The 23,136-nt window shown below is 42.1% G+C and overlaps 1 protein-coding gene across 2 annotated transcripts in view; it reads left to right on the forward strand.

Annotated features, from left to right (window-relative positions):
- Positions 1-23,136, forward strand: part of SPOCK3 (SPARC (osteonectin), cwcv and kazal like domains proteoglycan 3) — a 375,656-nt gene that overhangs the window by 244,733 nt on the left and 107,787 nt on the right. For both annotated transcript variants that reach the window (XM_032635108.1, XM_032635107.1), the window contains one exon: positions 16,130-16,244. In XM_032635108.1, coding sequence (XP_032490999.1) covers positions 16,130-16,244 — 115 coding nt within the window. The remainder of the gene's footprint in view (positions 1-16,129; positions 16,245-23,136) is intronic.

Below are 23,136 nucleotides of genomic sequence, written 5' to 3' on the forward strand. Positions count from 1 at the left end.
CTTTGGAGTAGCGGCCATCAGTAAAATCTGAATCTACATTTTGACCCGTGGTCTTTACCGCTTGTTTCGCACTCTGCCTTGCCAGTTGCTCCATGACACACTGGACACTCTTTGCCACGGCTTCACCAAGACTGACAACATTTACCAGCAACTCAGAAAATGCCAGATTCAGTGATTATTCCAAAACTCTTTCCTTACTAGGTGGAAATGAAGCAGTGGGCAGTGCTATGAGTCCCTTATCATCTTCTGCTTCTTTTTGTTCTCAAATCCCCGATGGTCCTAGACTGTGCAGTGACCACCTTTGGACAGAGGCTTAGCGAGGACCTGGGTGCCTTGCCCCAGGGCACGGAAGTTCGGCCACGCTGCTGGGACAGCTGGACACTGAGTTCTGAGGGCCTTCCCAGTGCTCGGACCAGTGCCTCCCAGGGCGGATGCCAGGGCTCGGCTATGGGGACCAGCCCTGTGCCTGCCTCTTGTCTGACATCTGCTGTAACCTGTGCATTGATCTTGCAGTGCGGTGACCCATGACCTTTTCACTACATTGAACTTCATAGTCTCATAGAGATACGTGCGTCTACACTGATCAAGCATTTATTTAGCTCTTTTTGGGGGCAGATACTGTAAACTCTTTGGGTATGTTAACTCATGGTTGTCCCTTTTATAGATGCACTGATGCACAGAAGTGAAGTAATTTGCCCAATGTCTCAGTGAAGTCCAGTGTCCATTGTCTAAATCGAAATCATTTTTGCTTTTATATCTTTTTTTTTTGGCTGTGTTGTGTCTTCGTTGCTGCGCATGGGCTTTCTCTAGTTGCGGCGAGCGGGGGCTACTCTTCATTGTGGTATGTGGGCATCTCATTGCAGTGGCTTCTCTCATTGTGGAGCATGGGCTCTAGGCGCGCGGGCTTCAGTAGTTGCGGTGCGCGGGCTCAGTAGTTGTGGCACATGGGCTTAGTTGCTCCGCGGCATGTGGGATCTTCCCAGACCAGGGCTCGAACCCATGTCCCCTGCATTGGCAGGCGGATTCTTAACCATTGCATTGCCAGGGAAGTCCCCACTTTTTTTTTTTTAAATAGGAATTTGGAGCAGAAAAACTTTTTAAAAAATTAAGTGCCCTTCATCTTTTTCTAGTTACTACACATAATAAATGTGATAACTATTTTTATTTGAATCACTAAGTAAAGACGGCAATATATATGCCCTTTAAGTTTATAGTTGCTTGTTTCTCACTGGTTTGAAGCCTGTGGTTTCAGAGCCATTTTTCAGAATTATATTTTTAGAGATTTTTGCATGATACAGAAGCCTAAATCATCAGTTTTCTATGGTTATAACTTCTTGTAGAAGACAATCTTCGGTGTTTTCTTAGGAGACTGAAAGTTTTAACTCTTAGGTTTGTGTGTACGTGGTGATTGGTCTTTGTGTTTGGTAAGAGGCAGGGGGTGAATATCACTTCTTCAGTGTAGCCAGTTGTGGGAACATCCATTTGTTGTTCTTGCCCCATCAGATTGCCTAGGTTTCTTTGTCAAAAATGAAGTGGTCCTGAAAGTGTGAGTCTTTCTGTGTCTGTTTTTTTTTTTTTTTTTTTTTTTTTTTTTTTTTTTTTGCGGTACGCGGGCCTCTCCCTGCTGTGGCCTCTCCCGTTGCGGAGCACAGGCTCCGGACGCGCAGGCCCAGTGGCCATGGCTCGCGGGCCCAGCCGCTCCGCGGCATGTGGGATCTTCCCAGACCGGGGCACGAACCCGTGTCCCCTGCATCGGCAGGCGGACTCTCAACTACGGCGCCCCCAGGGAAGCCCTCTGTGTCTGTTTTGTCTCGGGGAATTATTCATCTGCCCCTAGGATGTGCCGTACAACCTGTTTGCCTGTATCTTTATGTTAAGTTTTGAATTCAAGTGCTGCAAGTCTGACTTGATTCCACCTTTTCGGCGCTGCTTCAGCACTTGCCCTTTGCATTTCCATATGAATTTTAGAATCGGTCTGTCAGTTTCTACAAAAAACCAGCTTGAATAATCATTAAGATTTTGTCAAATCGGTAGATAAATTTGAGGAGATGGATAACAACCTTCAAATCCACACACTAGGTATACCTCTTCATTTTGTTAGCTAAAGTTAATAAAAGTTTTGTAGTTTTTGGTATAGGGACCTGTAATATTTTTTGTTAAATGTATTGCTAACTTATTTTTATTAATGCTACTGTAAATTTAGTTGTGATGTTTATTTGCTAGTATATTGTCATATAACTAATCTTTCTATACTGACCCTGTTTATTGACACCTTGCTAAATTCACTTATTTCTAACAGTGTTTTGTTGTGGCTGTCTCAGGATTTTCTACGCATATAATCATCCTCTTTTTTTTTTAATCATCCTCTTTGAATAGACACAGACTTATTTCTTCCTTTCCTTCTTTTTATGCATTTTTTCTTTTTTTTTTTTGCCTTATTATTCTGGTTAAGGCTTTCAGTACAATGTTCAATGTACCTCTTTGCCTTAATCCAAATTTAGGAGAAAGTTTTCAGTATTTTACCATTAGGTATGTAGTTACATACAGGTTTTGTATATGCTAATGAGGTTCTTTGCAGCCCTCATAGAATAGAACATGCAGGGTCAGTGTCTATATTTTGTGTTACTATCTATTAAAAATGGGAGAACAACACATATGTTCACTGGTGGAATCTCCGTGCTTTCTTAGATAATATAATTTTTGCCTTTTCAATGAAAGGAGCTTGTATTTTGTAAATATTCCACAGGGTTTGCATTTCTAAGGAGACGGTTTTCTAAAAATCTTTACATATGTAGAGCATGCTTGAATATACATATTCTCTAAGTCGTTGGCATGTAGTAGCTGTCGCTGTGAAAGTCATATAGGCAGGAATTCCTAAAATAATTGAGCAACGATGTCAAGTAATGGTCTAAATATTTTGTGTGCTAACCTAATATTTAAAACAACCCTAGAAGACAGATTCTCTAGTGGTCCATAATCATTAGATGAGGGAAAGGAGACACAGAGCAGCCATGAAGCTGGAAAGTAACGACGCCAGGATCAAGGTCAGCTTCAGGCACACGGTGGCCACTGTGCTGTTCTGGGCGTGGACAGGCCAGGGAGCTCCTGATTGATGCACTTATCAGGCCTGGGCTTTACCCTAGTGATGTCCTTTGTAACCTCAATTATTCGTCACTTTATCAAGAAGCAAGAATCATGATAGGCAATAGGAGAGATTTAGAGAAGCCATGTATATTCCAGCTCTTTAAAAACTCAGGTTATAGCAAGATAAAGAGGCATCCATGAGTGAAGTTAACTGAGGCATTCTTACCCTGCTGGTAGAAGGCGTTCCCGCTGAGATATAACCATGAGTTGCTAGCAAGTTCAGGGCCAGCGTGCTGGTGGCACCTTTGGAAAAGCTGTGTCTGCATCTCTTTTGTCTAAATCCCAACTCGTGCCAGCAGAGAAAAGATTCTCAGAAGGCTGATACTTAGTGCCTGCCTAGTGTGTGTTGATGGCTGCTCTGAGTTACTATATTAATGCACGTATTCATTAATGTAATGTGAAATTTTCATATGAATTATTCCTCGGACAACAGTAGGAGACACAAAAAACACTAATAATTTAAAGATAAGGAATCTGAAGCACAAAGATATTAAATATATTCATAAGGTCACAGGGCTGGTAAACAGCAAGGCTAATAACGTGGCTACAGATAAAAGTACGAAAGATATGAAATAATAATATGTAATAAATCAGTGTAATGTAATATGGTATGTATTTATGCATATTAATGATTTATTAATAGCAATGTGGATAACATTATTATAGGAATGTGGTGTTAATACAGTGAGAAATTATTTTTCTCCACAAAGAAAAGTCAAGTGTGTCCTGTATAGTATGTACTTATATGTGTGTAGATTTATAATCATGTAAATTATGGAATAAACACAGTAGTGTGTGGCTGTCATACCCTTCCAGTGAACGCATGGGCAAATTATAGATTTCCTGCCTTCTCTCTGTGATCACTGTGTGTTTCAGTGTCTGTTAGCTCGCTCCACCTCAATGCTCTCCACCAAGGAAATTGGTCCAGTTCTGTGAACAGACAACAGGTTAAGGATGCTATGGCTTCTGAAATAAGCTAATTAAACAAAAGCCGGCTGAAACTAGGAAGTAATTAAACTCTAATATAGAAACTGGGGGGGCAAAAAAGAAATAATACCATTATTGGGTAATAATACCATTATTGCGGTACTTATCCCTTTGAACCTGTGTTCTCTCACAGACCTGGGGTTTTGGATTTCACCACCTCAGAGCAGAGATCGGGGAAGCTCCAGAATGATAAATAGAATTTAAGGGATTCTGTGTACTCAGTACCCCTGACACTTGAAAATCCCAACATAAGTTCTCTCTGTAGAAAAGTACCAGGAATCCAGACTCCTAAGGATTCTCCAGATGGTATTCTGCCAACTCTTTGCTCACATACCAATAAATCTTATAAGTAGAAGAAACGCACTAATATAAATAAACCAACAAACTAAATGACAGAAGCCAACAGGTAAGGAGGGAACAATGTAAGAACAAAATCAGACAGGTTTCAACACTTAAATATCAAAACTATCATAAATAATTAGGTAAAACAACATACAACCACTATATGAAACGTTTTTAACATGTAAAATGTTTACAGACTTAACGTGGTATTGAAAGATACAGGAAGACCAACATAATTTCAGAAAATATTAGATTTGCAAAATAACCAAATATGACCTATTCAATTAAAAATATGATTAAAAATTAAACAGATGCATTAGACATTAGATGAAGAGAATTAATGAACTACAATATATGCATATGCATGTGATAATATACATATAAAAACAATATATGTAACAAAATAATAAGTTGTTAAGTATATAAACATAATGTTTATGTGTATATATTTGTGTATTTATATATTTCAGAAAAATGACTGATATATTTTAGAAAGTATTTCAGAAAAATTATCCAAAAAGGGTAATAGGGGATAGAGACCAGAATGAGAAGGGATAAGTAAATTTAATCTGAGATACAGAAAGAGAAGCCAGAAATAATAAGGTGGAGAAAATGTTAAAAGAGATATTGAAATTTTTTCCAGAAATGTTGAAAGGCATGAATCTACAAATACAAGAAGTACAATGTGCCAGGTGAGAAAAGTAAGAAGAAATGATTGACTATCAAAATAAAATCCAGCCAGATTAAAAAGCCATATTACTTGCCAAAATTATTATACCATTACACAAACAAAGACAATCTCAACAAGATTAATGTAATTCATAAAACAGTGGAAAAACACACTGACGACATTGAAAGCTAAAGATAATTAAAAGCAGATACTTCAGGAGAAAGTCTCTTCCAAGACTGCTACACAAACATCCTCGTACAGAACAAACTGTCTCTGCCTCTGACGGGAAGACATGCAGACTATGTGTGACCTAGCAGAACTGCCTCTTATCATATCCACCCTCATTCCCTATCTTCTTGGCCAGAGACTTCTCCTGTAAGTACCTTGCTCCATCAAATACTGTATCCATACGATCAACAGTGCAGGGGCCAATCCCAGTCAGTTTGTCTCAGGCAGCATTTAATGAAGGCTGACACCCAGGGCGATCCAAGCAGAAGGGGAGACCAGCCTGTTTGCAGTGTTGACACCTCCACTCTCCAGGGCCCCGGGCCTCACCTCCCCACAAACCCCGTAAACTCCCAAGGTCTGCCTTAGAAATCCAAGTGGCTTTTGCCTCAAGTGTCCGTCTTCGTCTCACCACTTGTCTTGAGGATTTATCCCAGGGACAGCAGGATGCATTAGTGACTGCGTAGACTTCACTTTAGGACAATGATGTCATCCAGTGGTCAGTCTTGAAGCTGAAGTGAATCCCTTCCAGGAGCAACATGGTGTCATTGATCACCTCACCGAAGATCAGTGACAGTTTTTATATCAGCTTTTCTAATTGGATCCCTCCTGTTAGGGAGAGAACTTCCTGCAAGATGCTCGTAGGGATGAGTCAGGTGTGTCACCTGGAACTGAATGCCCAAGGGTCCCTTCCCTGTGGAGAGAGCTCCTCAGGTATCTGAAGGCTACACCATCTGCTAGGAGCATTTCCTAAAGCAGGTGATGGTCTCAGACCACCCAGCGGGAGCACATCACCATTTTTTTAAGACAGAGGTGAGTTCATGCCTGGTGTCCATCACCAGTAATGTGCAGGGTGTCCTGGAAAGAAAGTGTTGTTAAAACTGCCATGACCTGCAGGCAGGACCTACGTTGTTCAGGGAGCATAGGATGACAGGGCATCCCATGTGCCCTCCAGCCTGGCTGGGTGAGCTTAGGTGTCCCAGCTGAGTTGGAATAATTGACTCTGCTCCTTGTTTTTGGAGTGAAAGCTGGAAAGAAGCCTGTTCCCTATGTCCTATGCTTTTCCAAAAGACAGTCCTGGTGGCATCCATCCACCTCCGAGGATGGCTAAGAATGGGGTCTGGGAAAGGCATCTGGACATGTCAGCAGGTGTTTACACAGGAGTTTCAGGAGCTGGTCCATGCCTTCCTGTTCCTGGAGGCTGCGTGGTAAATTAGGGAGGATGGAGAAGGGGGGTCCAGGGAGGGCAACTCCAGCAGTCAGGTATTTTAAATAAGGCATCTGCAGCACTGGGAGGGCACACAGGGCACCTGCCTTGAGGGGGAGAGACAGGCATTGTTCTGGAAGACGGAGCATCTGTGATGCCTCTCCCTCCGCCACTTCCCAGGGCCTGAGGCGTCCCCTCCCCGGGCGTTGGGGTTGTTTGTGGCTCTCCCTGCATTACCGTAAAATTACCCTGCCAGTGACAGCAACTCAGAGGTCCCATTTCTTCCTATCAGCCTCTCAACCTCACCCATAAACATTTCATCCATAAGCGTCCAGCCCAGGAGGGAAGAGGGCAGTTTTGTTAGAGAGACCTGTTACATCCCTGCCTGTGACCTGCATGGACAAACGTCCAGGACCACCTCCATCCAACAAGGGAATCCAGGGACTGGAACCAGAATTGAGTTTAGTGCCCAAGGTCCCCTGTGGACAGGCCGTCACGCAGAGGTCCAGCGTCGGACCAGCCTGCAACATCAATTAGGAAAGAAAGTAAAGATCCTGAAGGTTTAAATAAGTCCATATAGTCTCTCTCGTGCTTCCGTTACCCAGGAGCCAGCTGAGTGGTTATGTTCCCTTTCTGGAAGCAGTGGAATTGTGACCACACTGCCTTAGTCAGTGAGCAAAATCCTTTTGAGCAGGATTTTGAAGAGACCAGCCATTGCCTACCAAGGTCAGTAGTTTGTGGACGGTGAGGGGCAAGGACTGTCCATGCAACGCAGTCAGCTGTGCCTGTCAGCCTGTGAATGAGTAGATTTTGTGATAAAAGTTGCCCTGAGGTCAAACGACAAATAGTCCAGTACGTCAAACTCATAACGCAGATATGTCTCAACACTGCGTCCACGGTCAGCTGATGCAACTGCAGTAGCAACAGTGTCACCTGAAAGCGGGTCAGGAGAGATTAGGCCCCAGAAGGGTCCATCGGGGATGCAGTGGGGCGTGGACACAGCTCGCTGGACGGCTTCCGGTCAGCCTCTCAGCTGAGCTGATGAAAGGACCACGTAGAGCACCGTCATTCTTCCCCCAAGGCCCTAAGGGAACAGTCCGGGGCCGGGGCTACTTTGGGGGTGGCGACCTAAGGGGTAACAGCGTTCCTTCCGCGTGGGAGACGCTGACCGTGCGAAACCACCCACGTCGTTTAAGGAGCTGTAGGGAACAGGCCCCTGAAATTTGTCCGGAGTGGATCGGCCATCCCTTCCGTGCAGAGCGAGGCTTGACTCTCCTTCGCACGGGGCCCCCTGTGGACGCCGAAGATGCCGGGCAGTGCAGGCGTCCGGCGGCTCTGGAGGCAGACAGCGAGGAAGGGGTCAGCGCGAGAGCTTCAGCGGCGGCGCCCGGGCACTCCCCCCCCCCCCCCCCGAGGGCACGCCGCTCGGGCTCAGGCAGCGCGGGGCGTGGGCGCCAGCGGGTCCAGAAGGGACCCCCGAAAGGGCAGCAGGCTTGCCTGCCCTGCCCGGGCCCTCGGCTCAATCCAACTGCCCCTCCCCAGCAGGCCCGGCACGTCCGTCGCGGCCACACTTGCACGGCCCCTCGAGGGCCGCAGCTCTCGGCCGGAGGAGGGTGCGTGTGCGTGGCTTCCGCCTCGTTCGGGACCTGGAAAGCTGGCCTCGTGCTCAGTGGCACGGCCTTCCGCGTCCCGCCCGGCGCTCGGGAGCCGTAAGCAGGGCCCTTGTGGCCGGCTTCGCTCGGTGCCGCGCCATGCGCCCAGGCCCAGGGGTTCGGGAACCGGGGGCCAGTGGGTGAGCCCGTCGCCGGCTTTGGCTTGTGACTGGCCTGAGGGCGTTTGCCCCGGGTATCTCCTCCTCTTCTGACCTGGGCTCGGGGCCCGGAGTCCTCTCTTCTCCAGAAAGCGTCTTTGCTGCCGCAAAAAACTGTGGAGAACTCTGCGGGTCTGGGATTTTTACCCTGTTTCACACGCGCTGCAGAAGACACGGGCCTCTTGGGTCACTTGTTACTCACGACACTAACAGCTCGGTCTTCGTGCTGGCGTCCATTCTCTTTCCCCCACAAGGCCCAAGGGCCGTGCGGAGTGACCCAGTTGTGTGCTCCACACACACGGGGTTTGTGTCACAGCACAGGAAACACCATGGGTGACCGTGGGCTGCAGACAGGCCTGCCCACCCTCTGCCCCCTGGGGGGAGTTACGTCTGTTTTACTGAGAAGCAAACAAATCTGCCTTCTCTGCAGAGGACACGTCATCTCTCTCCGGCAAGGACTCTCGATGTTCAGACAAATTTAAGAGATTCCACAAAGCAAAAGGCACTCAGTGCCTCTGCTCTAAGATGTGTAGAAACACAGGAGATTCCTGGGGACTCGACTCCCAATACTGTGGAATAGTCGGACAAATTAGATCTTCAGATAAAAGCCGTAGAAGATGAAAAGGATTACTGCCTAATGATTAATATGTTAATTCACCTGGAAAATCGAAGAATTCCAGTCTTATGTGTGTATCGTTAGTCTCCAGATACATAAAGCAGTTTCTACAGGGAGAAACTGTTGCATCTCTCTAACACATCCTGAGATCTCAGCGCTCCTCTCTTAGAAACTGATGGAGCTACAGGAAAGAAAGTTAGGTCCCTCCCTGGGCCTCGCGCTCCGTGGGACCCACTGCACGAGGTGGGTTGAACCGGTACCTCGGTCCGGGAGGGGTGCCTGCCTGTGCCTGAGAGCTTGGGCGGCCAGTGCGGCTGCTCCGGGACCTTCCATGCTGAGGAGAGGACCGTGAGTGGTGCTGTGGAATCATTATGAAAGTAGGTCGAGCACGTGACTGAATCCACATTTCTCCTTGTTGAACCAAGTGCTGACAGACACGGAAAATAGGCCTGAAGGGATCCTGGGCGTTGGATCGGAATCAGAGGGATGAGTGTGAACTCGTTTGAGTAGTTCTGTACACAAGGATGCATGTGAATTGGTCCCAGATGTACATCCGTGTGAGTAGATGTTCCAGCAGGATGGTAGTTTATTCTTCATATTGGTTGCACTGTCCGGCTCAGAAAGGCCGTCTAGTTTTCTGCCACTCTGCTTCACCTGACTCTGGCGTTTGTCCTTTTTACATTCACCTTCCCTGTAGTAACTCGTCCTTCATCCTGTGTTTTGACCACCCCATAGCAGGCCGTCCGTCCTTCCTGGGAAGCGGAGGATCTTCTCTCCCATCACGGTCTTGGTTGCAGGATCTTCTCTCCCATCACGGTCTTGAGGTCAGTGGACAGAGGGCACCCTTGCTCTGGAGGCACTAGCTCCTCAGTTACCCCCTCCCCTTTACTCAAGGGGACACTTGACACAGCGGGAAAAACAAGTCTTGTGTCCTGGTATCTTTGTGTCAAAGCTGATGGCACCCCTCTTCCCCTCTTTCTCTTTCCGTTCATCCCAAAGGGCATCTTTGCTACCAGTGCATCAAACTGTACAGGACAGCTGACCCTTCAGTGCATGTCTTAGCTTTAAGAGTAGTACATACTTTTTAACAGGTGCTTGGTATTTCTTAAGCATGATAAACAAGGAATTTCCTCGTGCTTTCTACTTATTAGAAAACAGTTAAAATGAGAAGTTCAGTATGTAAGCCCCACAGACATTAAAACGTGTGCACAAACTATCACACGTCAGTGTTTCCATGTTTGTATTATCGTTGGTGTCTTCTGCTGCTTTGAGGTCTTCAGAGGCTTTTCTCTTTTTACCTAAATTTAACCTTCTGTCCTGATTCTTTCATCTCCTTGTATGTTTTTCAAAATACACCTCTTGTTTCCTACTCCCATTCTTTTTTTAAAAATTCACTGTCATTTATATCTGTAAAGATAGTGTCTCCTCAAATGTCATCCTCATTTTTAGGAGTGCATGGTGTCACAACCTTCTGTGTTCATCCATTTCTTAAGTATTTTTAACCACTCCTGCACCTCTGGAAAATTCTCAGTTGTTATCTTACAAAGTTCATGTTATATATCTGAAGGTAAATAAAGGAAATACAAATCAATAGTCATTTAAAATAATTTTATTAATTTCATGTATGTATTGTATCAGCCATCGAACAAAATGTTTTTATAGGTCTTATTTTAATTGAAACTATTACTGATACTTGAAAGAAACTTTCATCTGGAGTAATTTAAGTAAGAATTTTGGTTTAATGATAAAATTCAATGAAACATGTAAGCATGAAATGATGGTAAAAGAAACATGCTATCCCTTTGACCCTTAAAATCTTTTAAATTTATTACCAGATTTTGAAGTCTAGAATAACTGTTTACAACAATGGCCTAACAAAGAGGAAAATCCATACATGAGGTCTTCCTTATGCACAGAAATCGTGGACTAAGAGACCCTGACTAGATGGTCCTGCAGCTCCACTAAATGATTCAATGTATGAAAAGCGGGTTTTCTTTATGCATACATAAAGCCTAGCAGCCTTGCCTGAGGTGAGGGTCATTACGCATCCTGACATTGTAGGATTACTCTGGATTAAATTGAGTTGAAGGCGGAATGCAGTGTTGAAACCCCAGGGACACCTGGGAACAAAGACTGAGCAAAGGAAAACCAGCCCCAAACCAGTTCTGAGTCCGCACTCCACGCCCACCGTTTTCTCTTTGGTGTGTCCTGATGCAGCCCTGCGGGACGCTGTAAGCTCTGTGTGCCAAGCAAGGCAGGTTTCTGCGGTGAGGTGTTTAATTTTGGAAGGAAGAACATCTGTAATACTCATTCCTGTTTGCAGAATTGGAGACATACTGGTCCAGAGCCGACACTGGATGTAAGAGGATGTGTGTGGTGAGGTGAGGGTTAGGGATGCTCTTCTTGCCTCGTTCTTTTCGGCAGTTCTCCTTGTCGGGTGATTGAGTCGCCCGCCGGAGCGGCAGTATTCTCCTGTTCATGTCGACAGGACAGGACAAGGCTTGTAAATGTATGAACTCGGGTTGAAGCATCCTTCCTGCCCCTCCTGTGACCTCACCTCGGTCTACCCACATTCCGCTGGTCCCTTCCGAAGCCCGGTCTCAAGATGCTGACTGGAGGCCTGGTGGAGGGCAAGCCAAGTGTCTGGAAGAAGGGGACTGACATGGCTGTCGGGGAGCCCCGGAGACTGCTCGGGTGCGGGACCCTCATGTCTGTGCCCACACCTGCCGTGAGCCCCCAGGGGACCTGCCCCCACCCCCCCAGGTCCAGTTACGAATGTGGGAGGGCGACAGGTCACCTGAGTCCCCATGTGAGGTGTGTGATGGAGCATTCTGTAGTGGAAAGAGAAGTAAGGTGACCGAATCAGCGGGGTGTTGCTCCTTAACGAAACGTAGGGTGTTCCAAAAAGAGAAATGAGGGTGTGCGTGCAGATGGTAAATCCCAGCTGAAGGAAGGGGTCAGGGTTTTACCCCCTCCTAGGCTGCCTTGGGCTGGGCTGGGCCACACAGAGCAGGGACCGGGAAACCCAGGTGGAGGCTGTGCTCGGTAAGGGGGCGCCATGCTGACGTGAGGAAAGCCACCTGTGAAAGCGCAGGGCGTGTCTGAGATACTGGGCCTCTAAGGTGTTAAAGAGGGATGATGTGGTGCGTTCGCCAGTCCAGCCCAGGTAGAACGGAGGCTAAAAAGTGATGTGTAGCATCCCGTGTTCCTCAGTTTATTTTCACTTGAAGAAAAGTGTTTATCACTACAAGAGCACATAGAACATAGTTGCTGTTTGTACCTACTGATAATTACATTCTTGTTCTACGTTAGAAACACTATAAAAGAGGGCTTGAATCCCATTTGAGCCATGTATTGATATTTCTGATCAGATGCAGAAGCTAAGTTTGACTTGTAAAATTTATTTTTAAAAGTATGCCTGTCGGGCTTCCCTGGTGGCGCAGTGGTTGAGAGTCCGCCTGCCAATGCAGGGGACACAGGTTCATGCCCCGGTCCGCGAAGATCCCACATGCCGCGGAGCGGCTGGGCCCATGAGCCATGGCCGCTGAGCCTGAGCGTCCGGAGCCTGTGCTCCGCAACGGGAGAGGCCACAGCAGTGAGAGGCCTGCGTACCGCAAAAAAAAAAAAAAAAAAAAAAAAAAAAAAAAAGTATGCCTGTCTTACTCAATGATCAAAACAGTAATGCATCAAATCCCAGAGCTTCACACTCAGGGATGCCTCATGAACGTTGCTGTTGATAAACTGTATGTTGTTGTCTGTTGTCTGTTGTTGTCTTTGTCTTACAAAATACTTTGTATTTTCTGGGTTTTCTGAGAAATTAAAGTACTCGTAGGGCTTCCCTGATGGCGCAGTGGTTAAGAATCCACCTGCCAATGCAGGGGACACAGGTCCAAGCTCTGGTCTGAGAAGATCCCACATGCTGCAGAGCAGCTAAGTCCGTGCGCCACAACTACTGAGCCTGTGCTCTAGAGCCCACGTGCCACTACTGAGCCTGTGTGCCACAACTACTGAAGCCCGCGCGCCTAGAGCCCATGCTGCACAACAAAAGAAGCCACCGCAGTGAGAAGCCTGTGCACCACAACAAAGAGTAGCCCCTGCTTGCCGTAACTAGAGAAAAGCCCACACACAGCAACAAAGACCCAACACGGCCGAACGTAAATAAATAAAATAAATTTACTAAAAATAAAATTTAAAAAATAAAGTACTTGTAGCTGGTAGTTTGTTTATATCATTGTTTTTATTTTGTAAGTGTTACTTTAGTGAATGCTCAGGAAAAAACACACTAAGGAAGTGTGGATGAGGCGTTGAGAGTCTAGTTAATCCATCTGATGTCTTTTGGAAGACCAGCGCCCCTAACAGGGCTCTTCAGCTTCGGCTGTACTGACATGCGAGGCCGGGTAGCGCTTTAATCTGGAGGGGCTGACCCGTGTGCTGCGAGGTGTTCAGTAGCGCTTCTGGCCTCTAGCTAGTAATTCAGCAGTATCCCCCCCCGCTCCCCGCCCCATGGTCACAACCAAAACTGTCCCCAGATGTCCCCAGGGAGCAGAGTCAGCCCCTGGACAAGAACCTCTGGTCTAAGCCATGTCCCTGACCATGGGGGTTACGTCATCTTGCAAACCTTACCAGTGGCCAATCCCAGGGTCTCCTGGCCAGAGTCCTTTTCTGCGAGTGGAAAGATCACATCTTCTTCTTTGACCCTGTTTTTAAACAAATAACTTATTTTCCCTGACAGTTGATAGTTTTGACATTAGAAAACCCATCTTGCAGACTGAGTCCTCAGGATCACTGGTAACTCAAGTGTTCTCAAGACTAAAGGTCTTAGGTAATCAGGAATGCATTAATCATGTCTTCCTCTACAGTATTTGCATTTTGGGTTAATTACAGACTAATGAGCATGCCTTTTATGTGATATTTTAGTTCACTTATACTGTTATAAATATTTCAGCTTTGTGATAATTAAGTAAATTGAATATTATTAATTAGAAATGCAATCAGTGGGTGTAGCTAAAAATTTTTAAATAGTACTTTTAATATATTCTTTGAATAAAATTCTTCATGAAGATTTTTTTCAAAATCAATTCATGAGTTAAAAAAATAAATGGTTTTCTGATGACAGAAAGCTAGATTCATATAACTATACACATAGGGTGTATTTGCTAGACATCTGATTCTGTTGCTCTTTACAGACACGCATACAGAAAAGAAGTGTTCCATAGAATCATTCTGAAAGAGAAATTGTTTCATTTACGAAGTAATTCTTTATAAAGAATTCTTTACAAAGCTACAACTTCATCATATCATGCAAGTTTTATAGACAGCTGTGAAATTTTTAAATTGTAACATATCCAAGAAAATTAGCTAAGAGGTCAAACTTTTTTGATGAAAATTAAATCAACTTTTTATAAAGATCGTGCTATTTTTGTTTATTCAGGTATTTTTCAGACATTCCTTTTTTATTAAAAAAAATCACTGCTAAAATAAACTACATTTAAAGTGTAAATGAGTATGGCATAGCATCTTTGAAAGGACCTAACATTTTCAAATTTCAAAATTCCACATTAGCTGTAATTAATATTGACTTTTGGCTTTGTCTCTTCATACGCCACTTACAATTGCTCTTGAACTTTTCTTAAATTGTGTCATTATCTTATGACCAATCCAGGTTTCTGAAATATTAAATTAAAAGTAGTTACAGTAAATAATATTAAATTTGAAGTCTCAAGGTTTCATATAAATTGTCTTTTATTAAAAAACTCATAATCTCTTTATTTACTTCTACATTTGATTACTATTGGGCATTTTAAATTACAGTTAAAATTCATTGTGATTTTATGTGACAAGGTCATTTTTCTTGGATTCTTGAAAGATTGAATAATGAAAAATAATGATACCTTTGAAAGAGTTTATTCCTCCAAAAAGGCCCACTAAACCACTACAAATGTATTTCAAATATAATAATTTTTTATCTTTTGTAACAGGCCTAGTTAAGAATTTTGCCTGTCCATTAGAGAGTTATTCGGCAAGGAAAAAAAAGTTACATATATGTGAGTAATCTGATTAGTCATTGGGTATATTCCATGCTTCCTGATATCAGCTGAAGCTGAATTAAATTAGTCACTGGTACGTTTGTCGGTTGGAGCCAGAAAGTCTGCCCTATTTAATTTTAAAATCATTTGCACTGAGTAAATTACGGACCCAGCCAGGAAAGAAATCACATTACTTCAGAATTAGCAAGATCTATATTTTTTAGAGGCGGAAGATAATTATTGCCTCTTAAATGATGGAGTAGGTTTGCAGTTTTTTAAATCATGTCAAATATACAGTTATAAAATATTATCTTAAGGATTATTTAAATTACTCAGGCTTAAATTTTATAAAGAGCAATGTTTACAAAGAAAATTAAAACAAAAATAAACTAAAAAAAGTGTCCTAATGTTCCATAACAGTGTCGATCGTTTGCCTTTAATTTCATTCAGCTTTTATTCACATTTGCTGAGAGCCTGATTCATGGTAGCTACTAGCATTTGATTCTTAAAATTCTGTGGATTAGATTTTTTACTGAAGTGTAGTTGATTTACAATGTTGTGTTAGTTTCAGGTGTACAGCAAAGTGTATCAGTTATGCATATGTGTATTCTTTTTCAAATTCTCTTCCCACATAGGTTATAATACAATATTGAGTAGAGTTCCCTGTGCTGTACAGTAGGTCCTTGTGGATTATCTATTTTATATAAAGTAGTGTGTATATGTCAATCCCAAACTCCTAATTTATCCCTCCCCTGCCTTTCCCCTTTGGTAACCAAAAGTTTGTTTTTTAAGTCTGTGGCTCTATTTCTGTTTTGTAAATAAGTTCATTTGTATCACTCTTTTAGATTCCACTAGATTAGGTATTATCTTCCCCATTATTCATATTAGGACTTGAGGCTGAGAACGTTTCAGTGCTGGCCCAGACACCGCACTGGGAGTGGCATCACGGGATGCGGATTCAGGTGTAACACGCTCTGCTCTGTCCCATTCACCTGTCTATAGCGGGTGTCATAGAACTGCAGGTGCCCATTTGTCATGTTCTTGACTTCCGGTTGATATAACTAAATGTACTTGAATTACTATTTTTTCTCTTTTTATACAGTGCAAGCTAGAATACCAGGCATGCATCTTAGGAAAACAGATCTCAGTCAAGTGTGGAGGGCGTTGCCCGTGTCCTTCAGATACGACCGCGGGCTCAAGCAGGAATATGAAGAGAGGTGGGTGATGAAAATTTATTTATACTTTTACATTTGTTTCGTCTATTAAAATATTTTGCGGTGAATGTTAAGTCATTGAATACACAATTAAATTTACTTCTATACATATACTGAACTTTTATAATTATACTGTAAGTGAATTTTTTCTTCCTTTAGCCTCAATTATTATAGCAAGTAATGTCTTTCTGTAGATTTCTGTTATTTCAATAGTAACAGCTGGCTGATTATTTCTACATATAAGAAAACTACAGTGATGCCTCTTGTGAATTATTCTGCCTAAAATGCGTGTTTTACATCTCTTTTTTAATTTAGAGCCAACAACTGATCAGTAGTAACATAGTAAGTGATAAATTAGTTTGGTCAAAATGAAACTGGTAAATCAATTAATACTAACCTTTTTAAATAAAGGTGTCTACCCCATGTAGAGCGTGTGTATGTGTGTGTATATGTGTGCCTGTGTGTATATAAAATTTCCTGTTGAAGAATTTTATAAGTTAAACTTTCTTTCAATTAGAGTTCTTAAATCTTTATTTTTATTGGTTTGATGTGTAATAAAGTAATGAAGTACATTTAACCCGACACAGGTTACAGCATATAAATTGACTTTTACAGGTTATATATTGTGGTTTACATGGCATTTTTATATTTGAGATATTATTTATGCCTTTCAAAACAATCTCCATGGCTGCTAGTTTCAGTTCTTCACAGCCATAGTTGAAGGAAGAAATGCTGGGGCCAGGTGTTTCTTTGAGACAAAGACTGTTTCATAAGCATCATCGTCAACATTTATCATATTTTTATAGCCATCTGAATCTTGTAATTTAACAACTGCTATTGTGGGTCCTTAATGCAGAGAATTTGTTTTTGCCTTTTTCCTGACAAATATGAATAATGGATATGCATAGGAAAACAACTTAGTGGATGTGAGGTGGATTTAGTATAAGCCGTTATTGTCTTAAACATTCTATACCTGATATTCCATGTTACAGTCCCATGATCAATATTTTATTAGAGATAAAACTTTTGAAGTTCATTCATGCCATTTATATTGGTCTTTACTTGTTAAGTAACATTTGAGATAATAATTTTAATTTTTGTGTGTGTGTTTTGCTCCTTTAGCATCTTTTTTTTTTTTTTTAAACATGTTTATTGGAGTATAACTGCTTTACAATGTTGTGTTAGTTTCTGCTTTGGAACAAAGTGAATCAGCTATACGTATACATATATCCCCATATCCTCTCCCTCTCGCGTCTCCCTCCCACCCTCCCTATCCCACCCCTCCAGGTGGTCACAGAGCATCAAGCTGACCTCCCTGTGCTATGTGGCTGCTTCCCACTAGCTATCTATTTTACATTTGGTAGTGTATATATGTCCATGCCACTCTCTCACTTTGTACCAGCTTACCCTTCCCCCTCCCCGTGTCCTCAAGTCCATTCTCTACGTCTGTGTCTTTATTCCTGTCCTGCCCCTAGGTTCTTCAGAACCACTTTTCCTTTTTTAGATTCCATATATATGTGTTAGCATACCGTATTTGTTTTTCCTCATTCTGACTTACTTCACTCTGTATGTCAGACTCTAGGTCCATCCACCTTTCTACAAATAACTCAATTCCGTTTCTTTTTATGGCTGAGTAATATTCCATTGTATATATGTGCCAGGTCTTCTTTATCCATTCATCTGTCGATGGACACTTAGGTTGCTTCCATGTCCTGGCTATTGTAAATAGTGCTGCAATGAGCATTGCAGTACATGACTCTTTTTGAATTATGGTTTTCTCAGATATATGTCCAGTAGTGGGATCACTGGGTGGTATGGTAGTTCTATTTTGAGTGTTTTAAGGAGCCTCCGTACTGTTCTCCATAGTGACTGTATCAATTTACATTCCCACCAACAGTGCAAGAGGGTTCCCTTTTCTCCACGCCCTCTCCACCATTTAATGTTTGTAGATTTTTTGATGATGGCCATTCTGACTGGTGTGAGGAGATACCTCATTGTAGTTTTGAGGTAACGATTAGTGATGTTGAGCATGCTTTCATGTGTTTGTTGGCAATCTGTATATCTTCTTTGGAGAAATGTCTATTTAGGTCTTCTGCCCATTTTTGGATTGGGCTGTTTGTTTTTTTGATATTGAGCAGTATGAGTTGCTTGTATGTTTTGCAGATTAATCCTTTGTCAGTTGCTTCATTTGCAAATATTTTCTCCCATTCTGAGGGTTGTCTTTTCGTCTTTATGGTTTCCTTTGGTGTGAAAGCTTTTAAGTTTCATTAGGTCCCATTTGTTTATTTTTGTTTTTATTTCCATTTCTCTAGGAGGTGGGTCAAAAAGGATCTTGTTGTGATTGATGCCATAGAGTGTTCTGCCTATGTTTTCCTCTAAGAGTTTTATAGTGTCTGGCCTTACATTTAGGTCTTTAATCCATTTTGACTTTATTTTTGTGTATGGTGTTAGCAAGCGTTCTAATTTCATTCTTCTACATGTAGCTGTCCAGTTTTCCCAGCACCACTTATTGAAGAGGCTGTCTTTTCTCCATCGTATATGCTTGAATCCTTTATCAAACATAAGGTGACCATATGTGCATGGGTTTATCTCTGGGCTTTTTTTTTTTTTTTTTTTTGCGGTACATGGGCCTCTCACCATTGTGGCCTCTCCCGTTGTGGAGCACAGGCTCCAGACGCACAGGCTCAGCAGCCATGGTTCACGGGCCCAGCCACTCCGCGGCATGTGGGATCTTCCTGGACTGGGGCACGAACCCGTGTCCCCTGCATCGGCAGGCGGACTCTGAACCACTGCACCACCAGGGAAGCCCTATCTCTAGGCTTTTGATCCTGTTCCATTGATTTATATTTCTGTTTTTGTGCCAGTACCATACTGTCTTGATTGCTGTAGCTTTGTAGCATAGTCTGAAGTCAGGGAGGCTGATTGCTCCAGCTCCGTTTTTCTTTCTCAAGATTGCTTTGGCTATTCGGGGTCTTTTGTGTTTCGATACAAACTGTGCAATGTTTTGTTCTGGTTCTGTGAAAAATGCCATTGGTAGTTTGATAGGGATTGCATTGAATCTGTAGATTGCTTTCTGTAGTATAGTCATTTTCACAATGTTGATTTTTCCAATCCAAGAACACGGTATATCTTTCCATCTGTTTGTAACCTGTTTAATTTCTTTCATCAGTGTCTTATAATTTTCTGCATACAGGTCTTTTGTCTCCTTAGGTAGGTTTATTCCTAGGTATTTCATTCTTTTTGTTGCAATGGCAAATGTGGGTGTTTCCTTACTTTCTCTTTAAGATTTTTCGTCATTAGTGTATAGGAATGCAAGAGATTTCTGTGCATTAATTTTGTATCCTGCTACTTTACCACACTCATTGATTAGCTCTGGTAGTTTTCTGGTAGCGTCTTTAGGATTCTCTATGTATAGTTTTGTGTCATCTGCAAACAGTGACAGCTTTACTTCTTTTTTTCCGATTTGGATTCCTTTTATTTCCTTTTCTTCTCTGATTGCTGTGGCTAAAACTTCCAAAACTATGTTGAATAAGAGTGGTGAGAGTGGGCAAACTTGTGTTGTTCCTGATCTTAGTGGAAATGGTTTCAGCTTTTTGCCATTGAGAACAATGTTGGCTGTGGGTTTGTCATATATGGCCTTTATTATGTTGAGGTAAGTTCCCTCTATGCCTACTTTCTGGAGGGTTTTTATCATAAATGGGTACTGAATTTTGTCAAAAGCTTTTTCTGCATCTGTTGAGATGATCATATGGTTTTTCTCCTTCAATTTATTAAAATTGCTTATCACATTGATCAATTTGCATATATTGAAGAATCCTTGCATTCCTGGGATAAACCCCACTTGATCATGGTGTATGATCCTTTTAATGTGCTGTTGGATTCTGTTTGCTAGTATTTTCTTGAGGAATTTTGCATCTGTGTTCATCGGCGATATTGGCCTGTAGTTTTCTTTCTTTGTGACATTTTTGTCTGGTTTTGGTATCAGGGTGATGGTGGCCTCATAGAATGAGATTGGGAATGTTCCTTCCTCTGCTATATTATGCAAGAGTTTGAGAAGAATAGGTGTTAGCTCTTCTCTAAATGTTTGATAGAATTCACCTGTGAAGCCATCTGGTCCTGGGCTTTGTTTGTTGGAAGATTTTTCATCACAGTTTCAATTTCAGTGCTTGTGATTGGCCTGTTTATATTTTTTATTTCTTCCTTGTTCAGTCTCGGAAGGTTGTGCTTTTTTAAGAATTTGTCCATTTCTTCCAGGTTGTCCATTTTATTGGCATATAGTCACTTGTAGTAATCTCTCATGATCCTTTGTATTTCTGCAGTGTCAGTTGTTACTTCTCCTTTTTCATGTCTAATTCTGTTGGTTTGAGTCTTCTCCCTTCTTTTGTTGATGAGTCTGGCTAATGGTTTATCAATATTGTTTATCTTCTCAAAGAACCAGCTTTTAGTTTTATTGATCTTTGCTATTTTTTCCTCCATTTCTTTTTCATTTATTTCTGATCTGATCTTTATGATTTCTCTCCTTCTGCTAACTTTGGGGTTCTTTTGTTCTTCTTTCTCTAATTGCTTTAGGTGTAAGGTTAGGTTGTTTATTTGAGATTTTTCTTGTTTCTTGAGGTAGGGTTGTATTGCTGTACACTTCCCTCTTAGACCTGCTTTTGCTGCATCTCATAGGTTTTGGGTCATTATGTTTTCATTGTCATTTGTTTCTAGGTATTTTTTGATTTCTTCAGTGATCTCTTGGTTATTAAGTAGTGTATTGTTTACCCTCCATGTATTTGTATTTTTTACAGATTTTTTTCCTCTGATATCTAATCTCATACTGTTGTGGTCAGAAAAGATCCTTGATACGATTTCAATTTTCTTAAACTTACCAAGGCTTGATTTGTGACCCAAGATATCCATCCTGGAGAATGTTCCATGAGCACTTGGGAAGAAAGTGTATTCTATTGTTTTTCGATGGAATGTCCTATAAATATCAATTAAGTCCATCTTTTTTAATGTATCATTTAAAGCTTGTGTTTCCTTATTTATTTTCATTTTGGATGATCTGTCCACTGGTGGACGTGGGGTGTTAAAGTCCTCTACTATGATTGTGTTACTGTCGATCTCTCCTTTTATGGCTGTTAGCATTTGCCTTATGTATTGAGGTGCACCTATGCTGGTGCATAAATATTTACAATTATTATATCTCCTTCCTGGATTGATCTCTTGATCATTATGTAGTATCCTTCCTTGTCTCTTGTAATATTCTTTATTTTGAAGACTATTCTATCTGATATGGGAATTGCTCCTCCAGTTTTATTTTGATTTCCATTTGCATGAAATATCTTATTCCGTCCCCTCACTTTCAGTCTGTATGTGTCCCTAGGTCTGAAGTGGGTCTCTTGTTGACAGCATATATACGGCTCTTGTTTTTGAATCCATTCAGCCAGTCTGTGTCTTTTGGTTGGAGCATTTCATCCATTGACTTTTAAGGTAATTATCCATATGTATGTTCCTATTACCATTTTCTTAATTGTTTTCTGTTTGTTATTGTAGGTCTTTTCCTTCTCTTTCTTTTTCTGCCTAGAGAAGTTCCTTTAGCATTTGTTGTAAAGCTGGTTTGGTGGTGCTGAATTCTCTTAGCTTTTACAGTCTGAAAAGGTTTTAATTTTTCCATCGAATCTGAATGATACCCTTGCTAGGTAGAGTAATCTTGATTGTAAGATTTTCCCTTTCATCACTTTAAATATGTCCTGCCACTCATTTCTGGCTTGCAGAGTTTCGCCTGAAAGATCAGATGTTAACCTTATGGGGATTCCCTTGTATGTTATTTGTAGTTCTTCCCTTGCTGCTTTTAATATTTTTTCTTTGTATTTAATTTTTGATAGTTTGATTAATATGGGTCTTGGAGTGTTTCTCTTTGGATTTATACGATATGGGACTCTCTGCGCTTCCTGGACTTGATTGACTATTTCCTTTACCATATTAGGGAAGTTTTCAACTATAATCTCTTCAAATATTTTCTCAGTCCCTTTCTTTTTCTCTTCTTCTTTGGGACCCCCATAATTCGAATGTTGGTGCACTTAATGTTGTCCCAGAGGTCTCTGAGACTGTCCTCAGTTCTTTTCATTCTTTTTTCTTTATTCTGCTCTGCAGTAGTTATTTCTACTCTTTTATCTTCCAGGTCACTTATCTGTTCTTCTGCCTCAGTTGTTCTGCTATTGATTCATTCTCGTGAGTTTTTAATTTCATTTATTGTGTTGTTCATCATTACTTGTTTGCTCTATAGTTCTTCTAGGTCCTTGTTAAATGTTTCTTGTATTTTCTCCATTCTATTTCCAAGATTTTGTATCATCTTTACTATCATTACTCTGAATTGTTTTTCAGGTAGACTTCCTATTTGCTCTTCATTTGTTTGGTCTGGTGAGTTTTTACCTTGCTCCTTCATCTGCTGTGTGTTTCTCTGTCTTCTCATATTGCTTAACTTACTGTGTTTGGGGTCTCCTTTTTGCAGGCTGCGGTTTCGTAGTTCCTGCGGTTTTTGGTGTCTGACTCCAGTGGTAAGGTTGGTTCAGTGGGTTGTGTAGGCCTCCTAGTGGAGGGGACTAGTGTCTGTGTTCTGGAGGATGAGGCTGGATCTTGTCTTTCTGGTGGGCAGGACTGCCTCCATTGGTGTGTTTGGGGGTGTCTGTGACCTTATTATGATTTTAGGCAGCCGCTCTGCTAATGGGTTGGGTTGTGTTCCTGTCTTGTTAGTTGTTTTACCTAGGGTGTCCAGCACTGTAGCTTGATGCTCATTAAGTGGAGCCAGGTCTTTGCATTGAGATGGAGATCTCTGGGAGAGCTCTAGCCATTTGATATTACGTGGAGCTGGGAGTGGGAGGTCTCTGGTGGACCAATGTCCCGATCTTGG

Source organism: Phocoena sinus, chromosome 6, assembly GCF_008692025.1.
Source record: "Phocoena sinus isolate mPhoSin1 chromosome 6, mPhoSin1.pri, whole genome shotgun sequence".
Classification (NCBI taxonomy): Eukaryota; Metazoa; Chordata; class Mammalia; order Artiodactyla; family Phocoenidae; genus Phocoena; species Phocoena sinus.